Source organism: Oncorhynchus nerka, linkage group LG20 (genome assembly GCF_034236695.1).
Source record: "Oncorhynchus nerka isolate Pitt River linkage group LG20, Oner_Uvic_2.0, whole genome shotgun sequence".
Classification (NCBI taxonomy): Eukaryota; Metazoa; Chordata; class Actinopteri; order Salmoniformes; family Salmonidae; genus Oncorhynchus; species Oncorhynchus nerka.
Genome location: NC_088415.1, coordinates 79,408,372 through 79,431,938, shown reverse-complemented (window position 1 = coordinate 79,431,938; position 23,567 = coordinate 79,408,372). Strand labels below are relative to the sequence as shown.

Below are 23,567 nucleotides of genomic sequence, written 5' to 3'. Positions count from 1 at the left end.
AACTATTCAAATGTATTTTATTTATAAAGGTCACTTCACATTCTCATTGACTAAATTTTACAAAAGAAAATCCCAAATTAAATATACATTAAATATTCATCCCAAAATGTAGAAAAGAGCATGTACATGTAATTGACATTATAAAAACATAGCACTTTTTTCATCTGTACTACCAAATTCTACCAAAATAACATTGACATCCTTCCATTGCCAGGAGTCTAAAAAGGTGTTTAGCCTAAAGTAAAAGCCTCCATTATCAACCAGCTAGGCACATTAACTACAACCTGCAATTAAGTCGTACATAAAACCTTATGCTCAGCTAGGTAAACAGCATTTATTTTTCAATGGATCTTAAATTGCAGTGACACAGACTTATCTGAATCTCCACAGGATCTGCCTTAGCCTTCTGTTTAATATAGTGGATGCTTTCGACCAGTGTTTTGTACACATTCTCTGTATTTGATAGTCTCCCCAAGTATTTGCCAGAACTGGGGTGGTCATCCAGGTAAAATGAAAAAAATCAGCACTTCAGACAACTGTAATCCACCATACAGCAACCAAAACTAGGCATAGGGATTTTTGTTTGCTTGCAGGTTTTCCTATCACACAACATACAGTATGTCTGGATTATGGAGAGTAGTCCATTGGCCAGGGAGTAACACCATTCAGTTGTAATGAGATCCTATCAGGACCAAGAGATGACATGACTTCAAAATCAAATCCTGATTTGAAAGTGAAACCATCTGGTTTTGACGAAGTTGAAACAATAGGATTCAATATTCATACAGTAGGACAGGAGCATATCAGATATACAGAAGCCCTTATTCGGAACAGCTAGTCCCTCCAAACATACATCAAAGGAGGTTGGTGGCACCTTAATTGGGGAGAACGGGCTCGTGGTAATGACTGGAGCGGATCAGTGGAATGGTATCAAATACATCAAATCCATGGTTTCCAGGTGTTTGATGCCATTCCATTTGCTCCGTTCCAGACATTATTAGGAGCCATTCTCCCCTCAGCAGCCTCCACTAACATACATGTACAGTGTAGTATCACACACACACACAATCAGGCTACCCATGCTGTACCTGAGCCCATTTGTGGGTGTAAAGGTGACCACAGTTTCGCGTTTTGACCGTAAACTGCACTGTTGACTGCAGTAGTGTGACAGGGTAGAATTTCTCATGATTGTCCTTGACACTGTTGTTGCTTAGCCTTTAGTGGCTAAGTATTTGGAACTCCATTAGAAATGAATATTGACTTTGAGTAGCATAAATCAACTAGTTTGAGCATTAGCTGAAAGACAAAGTCTGCAGAACAAGTGTTGGTCAGACTACAATTTAGGGTTCTGTCAGAGTCTGCTGCACTTTTCTTTGCATTAAGGTCCCTTGTTCATGTAAACTACAGTTACAGCACAGCTGCTGCGGATGAATGAAGATGGTAGGGACAATAGTAGTGTCCTGCAGGTTGGATGTGCATAGCCTCTGATGTGTTTGGAGCAAACCAGAAGTCTCTAAATCTCTCTCTCACTGCACCAGAGAGTTACGAGTTTGTTGGATTATCTGAACAAGTCACAGTGAAGTCTGACCACCTGACCTTGTTCCAAAAGAGTTGCTGCCTGCAAGTTCCTAGTCTTGAGGTAAGGCAGTAGCAAAGTCTTCATGCTTAATAGTCATACTATTAGTCTCATTGTCTGTGTCCTGTACTTCTAATAATTATTTGAATGATCACAAATGTCATAGTCAATGTAAGAGTTCTTAAGAGGAGTCTCAGAGTCCCTCAAAATCACAGTCAGTGTTCATTCTGAAGAGTTGAGAAGGTTCTTGAGTTGCAATAGTCACAGCCAGTGGTCTCATCGTCCATTAGAGACTGATATTACTTGCTAGCTGATAGACAGCATAGTGTAGGTAGCTAGTGTTCAGCTCTGTTCCGTTGAGTTTAAAGCATGCTAAATATCTCAGAAGAGTAAAGCTATTAGTTTGTAGGACAGTTTTGTTTTGTGTCCCTCAGTGGTGGTCAGTTTTTCTCAGAATACTGTGAAGCCCAGCGGACATGAGGAAAGGCTTCTCAGAGCTCCCATCATTCCTCTCCAAGTCCTCACCTGGAGGGGTGTATGGGAGGAGTGGAGAAAGGGAGAGGAGAGAGGGGTTAGACGTGCTCAGATCAAATGTGAAGCAAGTGAACAGCCATGGTGGTTTTTACAGTTGTAAAGCAGCCAAAGCATTGATATTGGGATCGACTGAATAGCCAATCAAAGATGCCAGAGATCAGGATGAGAGCAGGCGTATTCTTTCAGATGTGATATTTTTGCATTCAACCGTAATGAATCATCAACCAATACCACCGTGTTTTGGAAGCATATCTATGAAGAGGAATACGTAGGTTTTACTTACAGAAACACAGAAACAGTGTGTCTACACACATTGCATAGACGCTGAAGAATCCATGAGCGATCAAATAGGACCCGAATATCACCGTCTGCCAATGAGAAGACACGATAATACACCATCAATACCCAGCTGAATGTAGGATATACCCACTGCTATACCCTTTCTATTTGGGCCTCTTACCAGTAACGGTACCCAGTAGTAATGCAAGGTCGGCACTTCTTCCTGAAAGATGGGCATTTTGTGTGTGAAGAAAAAGAAGGCTATGACGCCTGCAACACACAAACAACATTGTAAATACCCACAGATACGCTTCATCAAATATTTATACCTTTGACTGATTTCAGTCAAAGAAAATATAAATTATCTTAATAACCTTAGACTAAAACGGTTAGAAGTCACAAAAACAAAAATATATGTTTTTTGCAATGACTCACCTACACTCCCTGCTATTAGCACTTTACCCAGGAACAGTAGGAAGTCAGTCACTCTGTCCAGCACCGCCACCCTGCAGTAGAGATGGGGGAACCCGGTGAGGTTAGCTCAGTAAGGTGCCACCAACTGGGTAGCCTAACAATCCAGCCCCTGGCTTCAGAGGGCCTTACCTGACTACGTTTCTCATCAGTAGGCAGAAGGCATCTCGAGCTGACATGCAGAAGCCCTTCCCATATATCGCAATCTAGAGTGAACACACAGACCATGGTACCATATTGAGTTACACTATAGCCTACAATTGAGTTGTGCGGTCATATTCAGCTACCCCTGACTCTGTCGCTAAATTAGCACCACTTCACACCGACGAACAACTATGTAAGTGTCAGTGCATATGGACGCCCACAAACCACCATACTCACCATAATGTAAGCATTTCTGTTCATGAATTTGACGAAGCGCTCTAGACACCAAAAACAGCATTTGAGGCAGCAGAGCACGAAGCGTGCTGCCACGTTATTGGCACCTGAACACAGACCATTAGTGACGAGTTACTACAGAGTCACATTCAGGACTAGATGATGTAATACTGTACTATACTGTCCTAAAGCCAAACTCACCTTTGAGTTTAGAATCTAGATACTCCAGGATAATTCGGGCCATCTGAACCACGGCCAGAATTAGAGCACCAAACGCAAGTGAGCCTGTGTGATACCTGTAACCCAGATGATCACACACGCACATCTGCTTTAGTCAGTCTATCATTAATAAAAATCATTAACTCCCAAATCCTCTAAACACATGGTTCAAACCACTCCTGAGCCCTAATGAAAGTAACTTTTCCAGTAATCCTGCTAATCAACTGTATTTGTAGTCTGGTATGGAAGGCTCCTTACCGTATGGCCCTGCTAAATGAAGAGAACAGGGGACAGGGGGGAATGTCCTGGGGCTTCCTCCGGGCCCAGTAGTAGGAAGCGAAGGCCCCAGCCAGGGTACACTGTCCCAGGGCGATGGTGAAGTTGACCAGCCACAGGAAGATGAGCAGGTTGGACAGCTGGAGGATGAAGAGGTAGCGGTGGTAGGGCGTCTCCCCGCCGTAGAACGCAAATGTACACTGGGCTCCCGGACATGCCTTAGACACGTTGGTCTTGTTGAACGTCTGAGATGGAAATAGTGAAAATACCGGATTACCATCCATGCAAATCTGGGGTACTCAACCCGAGTTTCTGTGTGTGTCTGCAGGATACTTAGATTGAGTGGAGAAAAAGGGGACTTACCTCAGGATTACATGTCTTGTTTGCGTACATGCAGTTGGACTCAGCAGCCATTACTTTATAGATGGCATCTCCAGAGGAGGCCAGGAATCTGGGTGTAATGCTGATTAAGGTTTAAAAAAATTGCTCTTGTACAACAATACACAATAGAACACCACTTTCTTCAATTAATTCTGTGTCTCTGTACTCCATAAGGCATTCAATACAACAACTGTATAGCATCTGGGAGTTGATGGTTATCATGAACGGCACGCTAAACAAAGAAATGCAAAAACAGCGCCCTTGAGTGGAGAAATACCACAGTAATACCACAGTAAGAGTAAGATACACAGAGGTGACGGCAAAATAGGAGCTGCAGACGGCCAGCAGCAGGAAAGTGATGATTGGGTAGAAGAGTGTTGACATGATGTAGCTGACGGCCCTAGAGACCAGAGGCACAAGAAGAACATCAGTCCATTGAAAATATACTCTTGAACTAAATGAAGAAATAAAGTGAGAGAACGCGGAAACTGTTACTATTAGTTGACTTACTTGCTTCCCTCTCTCAGTAGAGCGATAGCCACCCGTACTCTCCTCCTCAGGAAGATAAGAATGATCAGGATAGAGGCTTCTATGGTACCCAGAGCTATCACTAACAGAGAGAGTGGGGAGGAGAGACAGCAGAAATTTAGAGAGTCTGAGCCAAACCATAGTATCAATCCTAACCAAACATTTTCTCAATTTGTAATGTGTAAAGTAAATGAAAGAATGTATTACAGAACAACCATATACTTTGAGAAATGTTTTACTTTTACTGAAACCGGTCATCAGCCTAAATGCTTTGAAAGAGACTCAGCCCTGAGATAAAGCTGAGAGAGAGATCGTCATGAGAGAGGTCATGACTCACAGAAGATGAGCCATGTCTGGCTGAGCTGCAGGTAAACCATGACATCTGTCTGGAAGCCGATGTCTACGATGGTCACATCTGCCCCGGGCTGCTGCCTCAGCAGGGAGAACTCCAGGTAACAGTGCCATATTCCTACAGAGTCACAGAAAGCAGAGGTTAAAGAGGTGAGAAGACACTGGTAACACACACGGCTACGCACGCACATATGCACAATTGCACACATTCACACACCCGCTTAAACACGCACGCAAGCAAACAGGTAGATACAAACAGGCACACACACATACTGACCGTATGCAATGACCAGTATGACTGCAATGATGGTGAACCAGAGGAGGAGTCCGGCAGTGAAACGTAGCAGCAGGATGAAGATCAGACTGACCACCAGAGCCATCACCAGACCTCTGGAAATATAATATACAGTACACTCTCTAAATATAGCATTTTACAGTACCGTAAAAGTACCATACAGAACAATTAATTGTCCCTTATAATAACTCAAACCAGTGTATCTCTGCCAGTAAGAGTTCACACATGAAAAAGTACTATAAATACTATAGTATTATCCATTAGTCTTTTTGTAGACTTTACTGTAGTATTTACAGTTAACTGTAGTATAAATGCTGTAGTAAAATAAAAGTGTAGTATATCCTATAGTAATTAATGTAGTGTTTTTGTAGACTTTACTGTTGTATTTACTATAGATCATGTTTTAAAAAAAATGTTCTTTGATGAAGAAGTGCAGGCTACTACTGGAGAAATACTAAAAGAGCACATTTTCCATAACTTGTGGTAGGTAGGTAGGTAGGTATGTAGGTAGGAGTAGCTACTATTATTTTCTATAACCTGTAGGGTACACAATATATGGGCTATACTTGGCATTTAGGTTTCTCACTTATGGGTGGCACAAATTGGGAAATGGGGGAGGGGAATGTACTGGGTATATGCAAATTCAACACTGAAGTATTTATTATTGGGTTTATGCGGACATTACTGTAGTATTTTTGTAGATAATACTGTAGTGTGTAGTAGATTATATACTAAGTATTACACGTGATAGAGGGATACTACAGGATGTAGTAAAGTATTCTACAGTTTACTACAGAATCTTATAGTAAGTACTGAAGTATTCTAGTTTTCATGTAGGTTCTTACATTAAGATCCAGTTCCATGAGGCGGCGTAGTCCTCCACAATCTTCATCCCAACCTCCTTAGCATCCACCAGACCTGTGATGCCACTGCAGGAGACAATACTATTCTAAAACTGCAGTTCTTACAGAAATGTCTCTGTGTGTTTGTGTGTGTATGCATGAACACGCACCTCAACATGTGTGTGTGTCGGTCTTTGTAACTCACTTGGCAGCGTCTCTTAGTTCAGTCACACTGCGGGCTGTGTCCAGGGCATCTTTGAAGTGGGTTCTTTTGGCCACCGTCAGGGTTCCATTTTGAGTGATGAAGTCAGGAAAACAACGCTGCAGGACTAGTAGACAAGACAATTCAGTACCATCACTTCACAATAGCCTGCCAGTTGCCGTCTCCCCCCCTGTACTTACATGGTCTGCTAGGCACAATCATCGATGGACAGTCCTCGTCTCGTAACACTTGTGCAATGGGCTGAAAATAAATAGCAAAGATCAAGATGTTGCATTCAATGGAAAGTTCACATCCTAACAGTATCCTGCCTACACACTGCCTTTGAGAACCAGTAAACTCACACATGCAAACAGCTTACATACATGGTACATGCCTTTGTTGGGTTGTTGAATCCTGGTTTGCAGAACTGCCTGTAGTAGTCCCAGGGCGCGGCAGTGATTTGGTATTGCAACTGCACATCTGTATAGGTGGAAAATTTGTCCGGGCACTTGGAAACACACATCTGTTAGGAAACACACACATATACACACATTTTTATTAAAAGTCAGTAAGGTGATATCACAGGAGGCTGGTGAGAGGAGGGCGGCTCATAATAATGGCTGGGATGGAGTTAATGGAATGTTATCAAACTCCTGAAGAAGGCAGAGTGATGCCAAAACGTTGGTGATTTACCCAATAAATTACTGGGAGTGCGACTATATTTATTTTAATATCAAACTCATGGAAACCACGTGTTTGATAGCATTCCATTAATTCCGTTCCAGCCATTACTATGAGCCCCAAGGTGAACTCATTCCGTGGCTGATATGACCCCCCCATGTCTGAACAGCCACTACACTTAAATACTCCATTACTCTGTTATTTTCTCTGATATCACTTGACCAATATGTTATGAATACCTGAGTGGTCGGGCACTGTAAGTTGATGAGGACAGCAGGGTTGGCACATTTCAGGATGTTGAAGTAGAACAGTGTGGATTTTTTTCTATAGAAAGAACAAACATTGACACGGTTTAGAAGTGATACAGTTATACCACTAGGTGGCTGTGGAGCACAGAGGACAGATTCAGAGAAAAGCCCTCATATAGTCGGACATACAATGTTGTTAAAAAAGACTAATATCCTAATATCCCTCTTCATTTTTGTAAATTGTAGCCTGTATGTTCCAGTGTTTCAGTATAACGGGTGAGAGAGTGGTGTAGTCTCTTCTCTACACGTGTTCCAGGCTAAACTCCATCACAATCCCATAATCCTGGGAGAAAAACACAGTGCTAATTATGAGCTGCTGAGATCTGAGGGCCCTGGCTAGCTGGGAGTAAACACACTACTCCCTATCTCATAGCCCGGTCCCACAAACTGCCTTATCACAGCTTTACAGCCGTCGATAAAGAACGAATCCTCGCCATGGTTACAGCCTGTCAATCACGCTTGAGTTCTATGAGGGGAATTCAACACCGAGCAGTTTAGTGTGGGGATGCAGTATTAGACTTTGAATTCATTGGGTTTGATTTCACTGACAATGGGAACTGTGTGTGGGGGTGAGGTGCATTTTAATTGTAATGGGCAAATGGTCAATTGAATAGCATTGAAGTGCTTAGATAAAGAACCAGCCAATGGTTCAGAGGGCCACACTAGGGCTAGATGGAAGTTTAAAGTTAACAGATCTAGGATTAGATGATCCTTAACTGAATTCAGTGGGATGAAAAAGTATCTGACGCTGTTATCAGTGGCAGGGGAAACCTCTGACAGGTGTGTTAATTGGCAGGTAAGCACCAATTAATAGCAGCAAATAAGGCACAGGGGAATTATCATGACCTCAAAAGGATCTAAGGCCTATTTAGTACTAATGGTGTGCTAATCACTCACTAGAGTAATTACTCACGCGTTTGGAGTGCCCTTCTGCCCACAGAATTGTCCGTAGCTGTCTGTAGGGTAGATCACCTTCCTGGGGTCACCTTGTAGCCACGCTGGAGAAAAAAAAAGAACGAGTGAGAGAGAGAGAGACACAGAGAGACAGAATGAGAGAGAAAGAAGCAAACAGATCGAGAGAGAAATGGAGAGAGAGCGAGAGAGCGAGACACAAAGAGTGAGAAATAAGGAGATGGAGAGAGGAAGCGAGAATAAATCATCCTCTTTTATCTCTGTTTTCTAATACCGAAATAAAATAAATATAGATGAAAAGTCTGGACAGACTGAAGTCTTATTCCCACTCCCTGAATCAAAGGGTTCAGATTATTTTGTATCGGAGAATCTCAACGTGTTCTTCAGCTCCTCTGGCAGGGTTTTAAAGACGAGGTCATTGTGTGTCTAACTGCTGCTCTGCTGTAAAAAACGCAATTACACTTCTCATTCCAGAGGCTACTGCTCTTCTAAGGCTTACTTTCTGCATCGTTTACAGCATTGTTCAGAAAGCATACAGGAAAGGAGATTTCGCTTTCTAAGACACCACGTGTGTGTGTGTATGTGTGTGTATACGTGCATGTTTGTCTGTGTGTGTCGATTCGTTTTGATCAATAGTAGTACCTTTTCTCTATGAATGAGAGACTGTCAGTGACTACCTCAGTCGAACAGTCTGACTGACTAACGGAATCATTATGGTAGTATTCCAGAACCATCAGATTCTAAATGGAATGCTTCTGTACAGTATCTGAAACACGTAGTGAATGCTAACGACAGACTTATAAGGAGATGTAGCGATGGATGGACATGTGCCGACCTAGCCCTGTTGATGTATGGTATGGTTGCAGCCGCTCTACAAATCAAAGCGAATCAGTAATTATGCTGAATAAATCATACACTGAATGATGTCAGAATGAATCTTCCTAGTATGGTCAACGTTGACTGTAAATCAGCACAGCCAGAGGATTTCCCCCAAACCACACAAGATGCCTCAGGGATGAGAGATAAATGGTGTGTGTTAGTGATGCCAGCTGTTTGTTCATCTGCATCTGCCGCAATTCCTAATAACCCATCCGCAACCTCGTGACTATATGTGATAAAGTTCAGATCTGAGGACCTGACCCTAACCCACTAATAGGGCGATAGAAAATGCACTGTTCAGTCAGAGACGGCAGAATCATTTGACAGGGGGTGCAGTATTTTGTTTTGTTGTTGCCGGTTTTAAGGAAATTAAAAGCAGTGAAAACGACCCAACATGTTTCTGATAAGATTTCAGTTTCGGCTTGGATGCATATTTAATGTGGTAGATATACTATCAGCTTTTATGATGCTGATAAGATAGCACCTTTACAGATGGTCCCTAACTTCACGTTCTGAAATAAATCAATAATATTTTTCCACTCCTGTTCCTGTGTCAATTTACATTTGATGTATACATTTTACTGCAAGAAATACATAATTCAGTAGGAGTTAATATTAAGACAATGTGAGAGGTTATATACCTTCAGTCAGTGTCCAGATGTAAGTTTCCATTTAACCCATCAGAACAGTAGGTTGAAGTCCCCATCTTGTGACTGTCTAATTTGTATAGTGCCTCACAATCATCACACATAACATAGTCTGCTATCATCCTCTTTTACCACTTCACCTCATCTTTCCCAAACATTACTTTTCTGGACCCTCATTCTCTTTCTTTTCAACTCTCCATTTCGTAGCTTTTCGCTTATTGAATTCAACTCTGACATTGTCATTTTTGCCTCAGTGGATCGACGTTAAGATTCTGCCCAAGTTCCCAAAAGCATTTGGCGATTGGCGTGTATTTGGCACACGTACAGTAAGGCAATAAAGCTTAGGCTTACGCACTTATAGAAGATCAAAAATTATGAGAAACCCCCCCCAATGTAGCCTATAATATGAATTGCACAAGAATGATACATTTATGGACTTTTAATGCATTGTTGTTTTCTCTTTATTCAACCAGCTTGCTACCCAGCCGCACTTCATCCATACAATATTTTATGACCCTAAACCTGCCCGCGGATATAACCACAGGGACTGCAGGTTATGAGTCAACCCGAAAATCCTGTGTGTGTGTGTGTGTGTGTGTGTGTCTGTGCGAGAGAGAAAGGCTAAGGCAAAGAAAAAGAAAGAAGATTGAAGTGAGTAAGTGTTCCTGAGAGGATGAAGTCATTATGGATGTTTGTGTGGTGTAGATGGGCATGGAGTGGAGTAGATTGTAGTAAGGTCTGTGTGTGTGTGAGTGAGTGTGTGTGATTTTGCACGTGTGTGTATTTTGTGTGGGTTTATGCATATGAAGGAGGGGGAGGGGGGCTTTCCTCTCCTGATGGCATGAGGTCATTGGTACCTGGCAGGCGGTATGAAGAGTTAAGAGTGACTTCATCATCACTCCAACATCAAGCTCTCTAAACGCTCTATTGGTTTTGACTGCCAGCATCCCTGCTGCTCTTTAAAGAATGAGATCACACTAAAATATGAGACCAGAGCTCCACACGCCTTTACCGAGGTGAACTCATACTAAAATATGAGTACAGAGCTACCACACGCCATTAACGAGGTGAACTCAAACTAAAACATGAGATGGAATGGCCGTGGCATATTGAAAAATAATGAACTCATACAAAAATATATGAGTCTATAGCGCTGGGTTGCAGCAAAAGGGGGCAACTTATATTATAACGGGTCTGTATGACAAGGTTAAATAATGACATTGGAAGGAATAAGGCCAGATCAGCAATTAAAGGTCATGGGTAGCTGATGGCCAGTAAGTTGCTTCTATGACCTTGAATCAGCTGCATCAAAGAAGGGTTAGGATTGGGATGCTCCTCATCTCAAAGTTTCAGAAGCTGAATATATCAACAACAAAAAACAACTGATGCCTGCATTCACTTATTCTGAAAATTGTAGGGATTTATTTGTGTGCTGACTTGCCAAGGCCATTTCTCTGGTTGAATTTGGCTCCTGGACAAAATGTATGTTTTTATAGTGTGCAACTGAGGACTGCAAGTTAGGTTTTGATTGAATGAAGCTCTACGTTCTCAAAGGCAATGTCACAGTAGAAAACATTCCCTTTTTCAACAGAGACCCCATGTTGCGACTGTCAAAAGGCCTGAACCAAAAGGATTTTTGAACAATGGCTTCTATCTTCTCTCTCTCCCTGCCTGTTCTTTTCTGAATATCACTTTATTCAACACTGACCAGATATCAGTCATAACCCAACTCTACTACAAGAATCAATACACAGGATTGCTGTATTTTCCCTTTCTGCGTTTTATCCTTCTCTCTTTTCTCAACGATACATTTTCCTTTTATTGAGCTACAGTTGGGCATAGGGAGTAGGGCTGCCTATAACGTCTAGTGGGGATGGTAATATAATGGGAACAATTGATTGCATTAACGAGTAAGTATTCACAAGGGGCGGGGGGGCGCTAACAGGAGACATTTTAGAGTACAGCATGCATAGTAAATAGCTGCTTTTATTAAATTTTGAAGCAACTTTATCTTCAGTGCAGTCACTCCTAAACCTACACTTTTAATTCTTTAGCTGCTTACCATTTCTGAGATCATTACTATGAGAAAACATACACAACTTTTGAAGCAGAACCAATCATTGAGCGATGGATTGATCTTTAGCAGAAGAGGAGAGAGCAAAATAATAAAGAGACAAGAGAGGGAAGCCCAGAAGCGCTTCATAGAGCTGTGGGAGGGACATGAAAACAGTCATTTCTACCATCTTTCAGAGGTGATGTGAACCCAACGTCTTCAAACTGTCTCTGAATAGAACAGATGCTACACACCTCTCGCTCTCTCTTTGTATCTCTCTCCAGCACAATGTATGATCTGTAGCTATGTTCACCATCTCTCTCACACTTGCTACTTTCTTTCTATGCTACTATTTTTTTCTCTCTATCTCTAGTTTCTCGGACACAAACACACCCTTTCTTGTGTTTATCTTACTACTCCGCCATCTAACTAAGTACAGTGCCTTGCGAAAGTATTCGGCCCCCTTGAACTTTGCGACCTTTTGCCACATTTCAGGCTTCAAACATAAAGATATAAAACTGTATTTTTTTGTGAAGAATCAACAACAAGTGGGACACAATCATGAAGTGGAACGACATTTATTGGATATTTCAAACTTTTTTAACAAATCAAAAACTGAAAAATTGGGTGTGCAAAATTATTCAGCCCCCTTAAGTTAATACTTTGTAGCGCCACCTTTTGCTGCGATTACAGCTGTAAGTCGCTTGGGGTATGTCTCTATCAGTTTTGCACATCGAGAGACTGAAATGTTTTCCCATTCCTCCTTGCAAAACAGCTCGAGCTCAGTGAGGTTGGATGGAGAGCATTTGTGAACAGCAGTTTTCAGTTCTTTCCACAGATTCTCGATTGGATTCAGGTCTGGACTTTGACTTGGCCATTCTAACACCTGGATATGTTTATTTTTGAACCATTCCATTGTAGATTTTGCTTTATGTTTTGGATCATTGTCTTGTTGGAAGACAAATCTCCGTCCCAGTCTCAGGTCTTTTGCAGACTCCATCAGGTTTTCTTCCAGAATGGTCCTGTATTTGGCTCCATCCATCTTCCCATCAATTTTAACCATCTTCCCTGTCCCTGCTGAAGAAAAGCAGGCCCAAACCATGATGCTGCCACCACCAGGTTTGACAGTGGGGATGTTGGGTTCAGGGTGATGAGCTGTGTTGCTTTTACGCCAAACATAACGTTTTGCATTGTTGCCAAAAAGTTCAACTTTGGTTTCATCTGACCAGAGCACCTTCTTCCACATGTTTGGTGTGTCTCCCAGGTGGCTTGTGGCAAACTTTAAACAACACTTTTTATGGATATCTTTAAGAAATGGCTCTCTTCCATAAAGGCCAGATTTGTGCAATATACGACTGATTGTTGTCCTATGGACAGAGTCTCCCACCTCAGCTGTAGATCTCTGCAGTTCATCCAGAGTGATCATGGGCCTCTTGGTTGCATCTCTGAGCAGTCTTCTCCTTGTATGAGCTGAAAGTTTAGAGGGACGGCCAGGTCTTGGTAGATTTGCAGTGGTCTGATACTCCTTCCATTTCAATATTATCGCTTGCACAGTGCTCCTTGGGATGTTTAAAGCTTGGGAAATCTTTTTGTATCCAAATCCGGCTTTAAACTTCTTCACAACAGTATCTCGGACCTGCCTGGTATGTTCCTTGTTCTTCATGATGCTCTCTGCGCTTTTAACGGACCTCTGAGACTATCACAGTGCAGGTGCATTTATACGGAGACTTGATTACACACAGGTGGATTGTATTTATCATCATTAGTCATTTAGGTCAACATTGGATCATTCAGAGATCCTCACTGAACTTCTGGAGAGAGTTTGCTGCACTGAAAGTAAAGAGGCTGAATAATTTTGCACGCCCAATTTTTCAGTTTTTGATTTGTTAAAAAAGTTTGAAATATCCAATAAATGTCGTTCCACTTCATGATTGTGTCCCACTTGTTGTTGATTCTTCACAAAAAAATACAGTTTTATATCTTTATGTTTGAAGCCTGAAATGTGGCAAAAGGTCGCAAAGTTCAAGGGGGCCGAATACTTTCGCAAGGCACTGTAGTTAGAACCGACTGCTATTCGATTTTATCTTTCTCTAACACGGTGGTAAGTATTGATGGTGGGATTTCAGAGCCCTCTGATCTACGGTTCATCTACTGACTCCCACTCATGGGGCCAGTGTGTTTGGGTTTGGGCCAGTGTGTTTGGGTTTGGGCCACTGTGGCATTATCATTGCTTACAATAAAAATGTCTAAACACAACTCATGTAGCATCTCCTTTTCATTGCTTGTTTACACTGTTTTGAACATAACAGAACTTTGACTCAACTAGGGTGATGAAATAAAAGATAATGCTTGTCTCACATTGGCATAATTCCTAGACATTTGGGAATGCAAGACAGCTGGACATCGAGTTTTGTCCAATGCATGTAGACCTATACGTCATGAAGAGTTGTGAGTTTCCATGTATAGACATCCTTACACTGTCCTGGTAATATAGTGGTTATGGTCCACTCACCCACAGTCCCCAGTGCTATGTATCCAAGGATGACGATGACGAAGATCACACAGCAAAACAAGTCTGTGCAGCTTCTGTAGAGAGGGAAAAACACAAAGGGAAAAAGAGGTAGATACAGAGAATCTCAATTGCACACTACTTCTCAAAACCCATTGGATGAGAAAGCAAGAGGTCCCTCCCCCTGACCTTCTTCTCCAATGGGTTTTGAGAAGGAGGCAAGGGGAGAGGATGCGAAGAGTATGCAATTAAGATTCTCCTATTGAGATAGGGAGAGAGAAAGAAGAAGAAAAGGTCAATATCCTTGAGGCTTTCAACACCCTGAGAGAGAGAAACGAGAGGCGAGCGAGATGAGAGAGGGTGTAAAGAGAGAGAGAAACGAGAGGACAGAGAGATAAATACACACCAAGGCCATGCTCATTATTCTGGTAAAGATCAAACAGCTGCAGAAGGGACCATGGTGATGATGAGATGCTTTCACAACGGAAATTAAATATTAACCTCAACAATCTGCTGCTATGACTCTCTCTAGACACATCACATTCCCACACTCTCTTTCCCAGGGTTTGGCAATCAGAATGGCTCTTGCAGTGTGTATACCTGTGTGTGCCAAGTGCTTACATCTTTCTATCCAACCGGGGACGGGAAAGTGTCACATATCCACAAACAGTAGTGCGTGTGTACACATGTGCTGAGGAAAATCAGCGACCTACAGTACCAGTCAAAAGTTGGGACACACCTACTCATTCAAGGGTTTTTCTTTTTTGTGGTATACAGAAAATAGCCATATTTGGTAAAAGACCAAGTCCATATTACAGCAAGAACATCTCAAATAAGCAAAGAGAAATGACAGTCCATTATTACATTATTATTTTATTTCACCTTTATTTAACCAGGTAGGCTAGTTGAGAACAAGTTCTCATTTCCAACTGCGACCTGGCCAAGATAAAGCAAAGCAGTACGACACAAACAACAACAGAGTTACACATGGAATAAACAAGCGTACAGTCAATAACACAATAGAAAAAAAAGAAAGTCTATATACAGTGTGTGCAAATGGCGTGAGGAGGTAGGCAATAAATAGGCCATAGTAGCGAAGTAATTATAACTTAGCAGATTAATGCTGGAGGGATAGATGAGCAGATGATGATGTGCAAGTAGAGATACTGGTGTGCAAAAGAGCAGAAAAGTAAATAAAAAACAATATGGGGATGAGGTAGGTAGATTGGGTGGGCTATTTACAGATAAACTATGTACAGCTGCAGCGATCGGTTAGCTGCTCAGATAGCTGATGTTTAAAGTTAGTGAGGGAAATATAAGTCTCCAGCTTCAGCGATTTTTGCAATTTGTTCCAGTCACTGGCAGCAGAGAACTGGAAGGAAAGGCGGCCAAAGGAGGTGTTGGCTTTGGGGACGACCAGTGAGATATACCTGCTGGAGCGCGTGCTAAGGGTGGGGGTTGTTATCGTGACCAGTGAGCTGAGATAAGGTGGAGCTTTACCTAGCATAGACTTAAAGATGACCTGGAGCCAGTGGGTTTGGCAACGAAAATGTAGCGAGGGCCAGTCGACTAGATCATACAGGTCACAGTGGTGGGTGGTATAAGGGGCTTGGGTAACAAAATGGATGGCACTGTGATAGACTGCATCCAATTTGCTGAGTAGAGTATTGGAAGCAATTTTGTAGATGACATCGCCGAAGTCGAAGATCGGTAGGATAGTCAGTTTTACTAGGAAAAGTTTGGTGGCATGAGTGAAGGAGGCTTTGTTGCGAAATAGAAAGTTTGGAATGGAGATTGGAAGTTTGGAATGGAGATGTTAAATATGAGTCTGGAAGTAGAGTTTATAGTCTAGCCAGTCACCTAGGTAGTTGTCCACATATTCTAGGTCAGAACCGTCCAGGATAGTGATGCTAGTCGGGTGGGCAGGTGCAGGCAGTGAACGGTTGAAAAGCATGCATTTGGTTTTACTAGCGTTTAAGAGCAGTTGGAGGCCACGGAAGGAGTGTTGTATGGCATTGAAGCTCGTTTGGAGGTTAGTTAACACAGTGTCCAAAGAAGGGCCAGATGTATACAGAATGGTGTCGTCTGCGTAGAGGTGGATCAGGGAATCACCCGCAGCAAGAGCGACATCATTGATATATACAGAGAAAAGAGTCGGACTGAGAATTGAACCCTGTGGTACCCCCATAGAGACTGCCAGAGGTCCGGACAACAGGCCCTCCGATTTGACACACTGAACTCTGTCTGCGAAGTAGTTGGTGAACCAGGCGAGGCAGTCATTTGAGAAACCAAGGCTGTTGAGTCTGCCGATAAGAATGTGGTGATTGACAGAGTCAATGGCCTTGAACAGGTCGATGAAGACGGCTGCACAGTACTGTCTTTTATCGATGGCAGTTATGATGTCATTTAGTACCTTAAGCGTGGCTGAGGTGCACCCGTGACCAGCTGGGAAACTGGATTGCACAGTGGAGAAGGTACGGTGGGATTCGAAATGGTGAGTGATCTGTTTATTAACTTGGCTTTCGAAGACTTTAGAGAGGCAGGGCAGGAAGGATATAGGTCTATAACCGTTTGGGTCTAGAGTGTCACCCCCTTTGAAGAGGGGGATGACCGCGGCAGCTTTTCAATCTTTAGGGGTCTCGAACGATATGAAAGAGAGGTTGAACAGACTGGTAATAGGGGTTGCAACAATTGTGGCAGATAGTTTTAAAAAGAGAGGGTCCAGATTGTCTAGCCCAGCTGATTTGTACGGGGTTGGCCGGGGTTGGGGTAGCCAGGAGGAAAGCATGGCCAGCCGTAGAGGAATGCTTATTGAAATGTTCGATTATCATGGATTTATCGGTGGTGACCGTGTTACCTAGCCTTAGTGCAGTGGGCAGCTGGGAGGAGGTGCTCTTGTTCTCCATTAACTTTAGTGTCCCAAAACTTTTTGTAGTTAGAGCTGCAGGATGCAAATTTCTGTTTGAAAAAGCTAGCCTTTGCTTTCCTGACTGACTGAGTGTATTGGTTCCTGACTTCCCTGAACAGTTGCATATCGCGGGGACTATTCGATGCTATTGCAGGCCACCACAGGATGTTTTTGTGCAGGTCAAGGGCAGTCAGGTCTGGAGTGAACCAAGGGCTATATCTCTTCTTAGCTCTACATTTTTTGAAAGGGGCATGCTTATTTAAGATGGTGAGGAAATTACTTTTAAAGAACAACCAGGTATCCTCAACTGACGGGATGAGGTCAATATCCTTCCAAGATACCCGGGCCAGGTCGATTAGACAGGCCTGCTCGCAGAAGTGTTTTAGGGAGCGTTTGACAGTGATGAGGGGTGGTCGTTTGACCGCGGACCCATAGCGGATGCAGGCAATGAGGCAGTGATCACTGAGATCCTGATTGAAAATAGCAGAGGTGTATTTGGAGGGCAAGTTGGTCAGGATATCTATGAGGGTGCCCATGTTTACAGATTTAGGGTTGTACCTGGTGGGTTCCTTGATGATTTGTGTGAGATTGAGGGCCTCTAGCTTAGATTGTAGGACTGCCGGGGTGTTAAGCATATCCTAGTTTAGGTCACCTAACAGAACGAAGTCTGAAGATATGTGAATTGATTGCCCCTCATCTATGGTGTCCAGGGCACAGCTGGGAGTTGAGGGGGGTCTATAACAGGCGGCAACAGTGAGAGACTTATTTCTGGAGTGATTAATTTTTTACATTAGAATCTCAAACTGTTTGGGCATAGACCTTGAAAGTATGACAGAACTTTGTAAGCTATCTCTGCAGTAGATTGCAACTCCTCCCCCTTTGGCACTTCTATCTTGACGGAAAATGTTGTAGTTGGGTATGGAAATTGGTGGCCTTCCTAAGCCAAGATTCAGACACGGCAAGCACATCAGCGTTGGCGGAGTGTGCTAAATCAGTGAGTAAAACAAACTTAGGGAGGAGGCTTCTAATGTTGACATGCATCAAACCAAGGCTTTTTCGATTACAGAAGTCAACAAATGAGAGAGCCTGGAGACACGCAGGGCCTGGGTTAACCTCTACATCACCCGAGGAACAGAGGAGGAGTAGGATAAGGGCACGGCTAAAGGCTATCAAAACTGGTCATCTAGTGCGTTGGGTACAGAGAATAAAAGGAGCAGATTTCTGGACGTGGTAGGGGCATAATGTGTAGACAGGGGTATGGTGGGGTGCGGGTACAGTGGAGGTAAGCCCAGGCACTGAGTGATGATAAGAGGTTGCATCTCTGGACGTGCTAGTTATTCTGGGTGAGGTCACCGCATGTGTGGGGGGTGGGACAAAGAGGGAATCTGAGGCATGTAGAGTGAGACTAGGGGCTCCACTGTAAACTAAAACAATGGTAACTATCCTAAACAACAGTATACAAGGCATATTGACATTTGCGAGAGACATAAAGCGAGGCATAAAGCAATCACAGGTGTTGATTGGGAGAGCTAGCTAAGACAACAACAGTTTAGACAACAACAGCTAATCAGCTAAGACAACAACAGCAGGTAAAATGGCGATGAATGGGCAGAGAGGGTCGGTTAACTTCACGCAGGGCCTGAGTTCGTGGCCGACAGATAAACAAGAAAAATAAACAAAATGGAGTACCGTGATAAATGACCAGTCCAGCAGGCATCAGCTATGCAGCCAACTGATCATATGGTTCAGTGAACAGCAATAGATGGAACAGGGAAGCTGCGGGGTAGTCGTTACTACGCTAGCATGCGGGAGACACAGAGTTTAAAGTTAGCAGGCCAGGGTAAGTAGAAGCGTCTGCTCCGACGTCCGGCAGTGGCCGGTTGAGGGCACAGCGGATGGAGTTACGTCTGCGGACCAGTCGTGGTGGTACTGCGGTACCACTTTAAGACATGAAGGTCAGTCAATGCGGAAACTTTCAAGAACTTCAAGAAACTGGCTCTCATGAGGACCACCACGGGAAAGGAAGACCCAGAGTTACCTCTGCTGTAAAGGAATAGTTCATTAGAGTCACTAGTTCATTGGAATTGCAGCCCAAATAAATGCCTCAGAGTTCAAGTAACAGACACATCTCAACATCAACTGTTGAGAGGAGACTGCGTTATCAGGCCTTCATGGTCCAATTGCTACAAAGAAACCACTACTAAAGGACACCAATAAGAAGAAGAGATTTGCTTGGGCCAAGAAACACGAGCAATGGACATTGCATGGAGGATGTGTGATGTTGTGGGAGTACTTTGCTGGTGACACTGTCTGTGATTTATTTAGAATTCAAGGGACACTTAACCAGCATGGCTACCACAGCATTCTGCAATGATACGCCATCCCATCTGGTTTGCACTTAGTGGGACTATCATTTGTTTTTCAACAGGACAATGACCCAACACACCTCCAGGCTGTGTAAGGGCTATATGACCAAGAAGGGGAATGATGGAGTGCTGCATCAGATGATCTGGCCTCCACAATCCCCCGACCTCAATCCAATTGAAATGGTTTGGGATGAGTTGGACCGACTGCAGAGTGAAGGAAAAGCAGCCAACAAGTACTCAGCATATGTGGGAACTCCTTCAAGACAGTTGGAAAAACATTCCGGGTGAAGCTGGTTGAGAGAATGCCAAGCGTGTGCAAAGCTGTCATCAAGGCAACGGGTGGCTACTTTGAAGAATCTGAAATATATTTGTTTAACACTTTTTTGGATACTACATTATTCCATATGTGTTATTTCATAGTTGTGATGTCTTCACTATTATTCTACAATGTAGAAAATAATACAAATAAATAAAAACCCTTGAATGAGTAGGTGTGTCCAAACATTTGACTGGTACTGTATCTAGCGTCATGTTTAATATATCTTAATCAGCTTATATTTCAATTGAATGCATAGAAATCCCTGCCTGGCTTCCCAGTTGACCACTTAGAGAGCACTGAGGTAATGCCTGATTAAACAGACCATGACTGTCAGGTTGTGTGTTCAAGGAATAGAGACCAGGTTGTGATTGGCAGCACTGGGACAGGACTGTTAGAGGGTCATGTGTGTCACTGGGGTTATATTGAGGAGTCAGTGAGAGGCCTGGTGTTAAGCTGCACAGCAGGCTTTCACAAACATACAGCCCAACGCTCCCTACTGCTCCCCAGCGCTCAATAATTCAGCCTTTAGCTGAGCTCAGGCAGCACTCTCCCCTGGTCTAAAAGAAATGCATAGACACACAGAACCGTACACAGACACACGGTGAGCAAGAATGTGAGGAGTGGTGGGACAGGTTGAAGTTAACTCTGTCTTTTCTAATCAATCAAAATTATTGTTCCTCTTCTTCTCCATGCGAAATAAACCCTCCTGCCTCCTTGTTGATAGTAGGTCTGTCCGGACTAGTCAGTGTTTTCCTGCTCTGTTTATGCAGTTCTGTCCTTTCCAATCCTCTGTAACGACCCTGCTTGATGCTGAATCTGCTGCGCTGCACATTCTGTCCTCTCCTCTTAACTCTCATTCACCAGCTGTTGAGCAGAGTTAAACACACTGACATTAGAGCAGAAACCGTGGCTAAACTCAGGCAGGGAGAGATGGAGAAGAGAAAGTGTGTTTGTGTGAGAGAAAGAGATAGTTGTTCTAAAAACACAGAGGACACTCAACAGGGCTGTGTTGCTTGCTGAGTCGCTGTTATGGACTCTAATTTCACAGGACAGTTTGAAAGGAAAGAAACAGTCAGTGAGAATTGATGCGACCTGGGATTCAATAGCCTGATCCCCGATCTGTTCGTGCTCTTTTGCCAACTTGTAGCATTGAGTGACAAGCAGTTGGAAAGAGAACGAACAGATCTGAGATTCAATAGTCGACTGGTTTAATCTACGGCCACCTCTAAAATCACTTCATTAAACAACTCCATATCTCTCACTCAAAATAGTTCATTAATTAATTAATTAATTAATTAATTTCTAGTTTCTAATTAAAACCGCTGATCCATTGATTCTGCAGGACTACTTTATATCTCTGAATCGGAACTCGGTTAATGATTCTAACTATGGCTGTGAACGGTAATGAGAAGTTAATTAATGATTCTAACTATGGCTGTGAACGGTAATGAGAAGTTGATTGATGATTCTAACTATGGCTGTGAATGGTAATGAGAAGTTGATTAATTATTCTAACTATGGCTGTGAATGGTAATGAGAAGTTGATTAATGATTCTAACTATGGCTGTGAACGGTAATGAGAAGTTGATTGATGATTCTAACTATGGCTGTGAACGGTAATGAGAAGTTGATTGATGATTCTAACTATGGCTGTGAACGGTAATGAGAAGTTGATTGATGATTCTAACTATGGCTGTGAACGGTAATGAGAAGTTGATTGATGATTCTAACTATGGCTGTGAACGGTAATGAGAAGTTAATTAATTATTCTAACTATGGCTGTGAATGGTAATGAGAAGTTAATTAATGATTCTAACTATGGCTGTGAACGGTAATGAGAAGTTGATTGATTATTCTAACTATGGCTGTGAACGGTAATGAGAAGTTGATTGATGATTCTAACTATGGCTGTGAACGGTAATGAGAAGTTGATTGATGATTCTAACTATGGCTGTGAATGGTAATGAGAAGTTAATTAATTATTCTAACTATGGCTGTGAATGGTAATGAGAAGTTAATTAATTATTCTAACTATGGCTGTGAATGGTAATGAGAAGTTAATTAATGATTCTAACTATGGCTGTGAACGGTAATGAGAAGTTGATTGATGATTCTAACTATGGCTGTGAACGGTAATGAGAAGTTGATTGATGATTCTAACTATGGCTGTGAACGGTAATGAGAAGTTGATTGATGATTCTAACTATGGCTGTGAACGGTAATGAGAAGTTAATTAATTATTCTAACTATGGCTGTGAATGGTAATGAGAAGTTAATTAATGATTCTAACTATGGCTGTGAACGGTAATGAGAAGTTGATTGATTATTCTAACTATGGCTGTGAACGGTAATGAGAAGTTGATTGATGATTCTAACTATGGCTGTGAACGGTAATGAGAAGTTGATTGATGATTCTAACTATGGCTGTGAATGGTAATGAGAAGTTAATTAATTATTCTAACTATGGCTGTGAATGGTAATGAGAAGTTAATTAATTATTCTAACTATGGCTGTGAATGGTAATGAGAAGTTAATTAATGATTCTAACTATGGCTGTGAACGGTAATGAGAAGTTAATTAATTATTCTAACTATGGCTGTGAATGGTAATGAGAAGTTAATTAATTATTCTAACTATGGCTGTGAACAGTAAATTGACAGTTGGTAAAAAATGGTCTTGAAATTATACCTGCACAAAACAAGAACCGTTCAATATTTTTGTACTGTATGACTTTAAAACAGATAAACCACTTACATATATTTCTATGACTTCAAAACACCAAACGTTCATCAAACAGGCTAGGTTTTCTGCATTCTCTATTTGCGCTAGTCTACTATTTGCGCTAGTCTACTGCTAGTCTACTGTAAATGAAAAAACGGAATAGACAAGATAAACAGACTAGCCATAACTTTGCCACTACCAACAAACTGCAAGTAGTACGTTTGCCACGGGTCTCTTTAGGACAAAAGATAAACAACAGCATTTACTGATGAAAGAGCAAGCAACACAAGCAGGTATTTCCAGGTGTGAGTCAGCAAGTCTCTGCTGCATATGCCTCCTACTGTGTTAGAGGTGAAAAGGGCATTGAACTGGTAAAGCTGGCAAAGCAGCACTCCAAAGCAGCACTCCAAAGCAGCACTCCAAAGCAGCACTCCAAAGCAGCAGCCTCGCTGTTTTAATATAACAACTAACTTGGTAGGTTCCCATCCACATCCAGATGGATACACCAGGTTGAGTCTGCAGCTTTGCAAAAACTCTAAAAGAGTTTGTCATCTGGGGAGGATCTCTGTATTGCTGGAACAAAGCCAGTGTGTCATCAGTAGTTCCTTTAGCTAATAAGATATCAACTGAGGCCTGAAATTACTGCTGGGGTGAAAACACTGATACAGAGAAATCCTCAAATAATCAAATAGAACAATATAAAAGCTGGATGCCCAGAAACTTACTGTGTAGCTATAAAACATTTTGGTAATGGAATTATTTGTGTGTAATTCTTCCCACCAAAAGAGCTTCACAAGCAGCACCACACACACACACAAGCTAAATCTATAATTGCATCTCTGCAGCTCCCTGCTCTGACTAAGGGAAGCGTTCAGTAGAAGATCAGAGGAAGTGTTAAAATGGCAGAATTTTCTACCACGTCATTCCCCTGA

At 42.4% G+C, this 23,567-nt stretch overlaps 1 protein-coding gene across 5 annotated transcripts in view; it reads right to left on the bottom strand.

The window, feature by feature from the left end:
• The window catches only part of slc44a5a (solute carrier family 44 member 5a), a 67,235-nt gene continuing 43,668 nt past the window's right edge, over window positions 1-23,567 (bottom strand). The window contains exons 3-22 of one of the 5 annotated variants that reach the window (XM_029623913.2): window positions 14,325-14,398; window positions 8,235-8,319; window positions 7,253-7,337; window positions 6,727-6,855; window positions 6,533-6,593; window positions 6,336-6,459; window positions 6,134-6,217; window positions 5,271-5,383; window positions 4,980-5,111; window positions 4,625-4,724; window positions 4,422-4,514; window positions 4,097-4,184; window positions 3,716-3,978; window positions 3,440-3,534; window positions 3,242-3,345; window positions 2,993-3,066; window positions 2,825-2,895; window positions 2,571-2,659; window positions 2,394-2,478; window positions 1-2,101 (exon numbers count right to left, since the gene is read on the bottom strand). In XM_029623913.2, the coding sequence (XP_029479773.1) occupies window positions 2,007-2,101; window positions 2,394-2,478; window positions 2,571-2,659; window positions 2,825-2,895; window positions 2,993-3,066; window positions 3,242-3,345; window positions 3,440-3,534; window positions 3,716-3,978; window positions 4,097-4,184; window positions 4,422-4,514; window positions 4,625-4,724; window positions 4,980-5,111; window positions 5,271-5,383; window positions 6,134-6,217; window positions 6,336-6,459; window positions 6,533-6,593; window positions 6,727-6,855; window positions 7,253-7,337; window positions 8,235-8,319; window positions 14,325-14,398 (2,044 nt within the window). In that variant the 3' untranslated portion in view covers window positions 1-2,006. Of the gene's footprint in view, window positions 2,102-2,393; window positions 2,479-2,570; window positions 2,660-2,824; window positions 2,896-2,992; window positions 3,067-3,241; window positions 3,346-3,439; window positions 3,535-3,715; window positions 3,979-4,096; window positions 4,185-4,421; window positions 4,515-4,624; window positions 4,725-4,979; window positions 5,112-5,270; window positions 5,384-6,133; window positions 6,218-6,335; window positions 6,460-6,532; window positions 6,594-6,715; window positions 6,856-7,252; window positions 7,338-8,234; window positions 8,320-14,324; window positions 14,399-23,567 lie in introns of those variants that run through there. The other 4 variants (XM_029623914.2, XM_065005819.1, XM_029623915.2 and 1 more) reach the window with 4 other exon arrangements.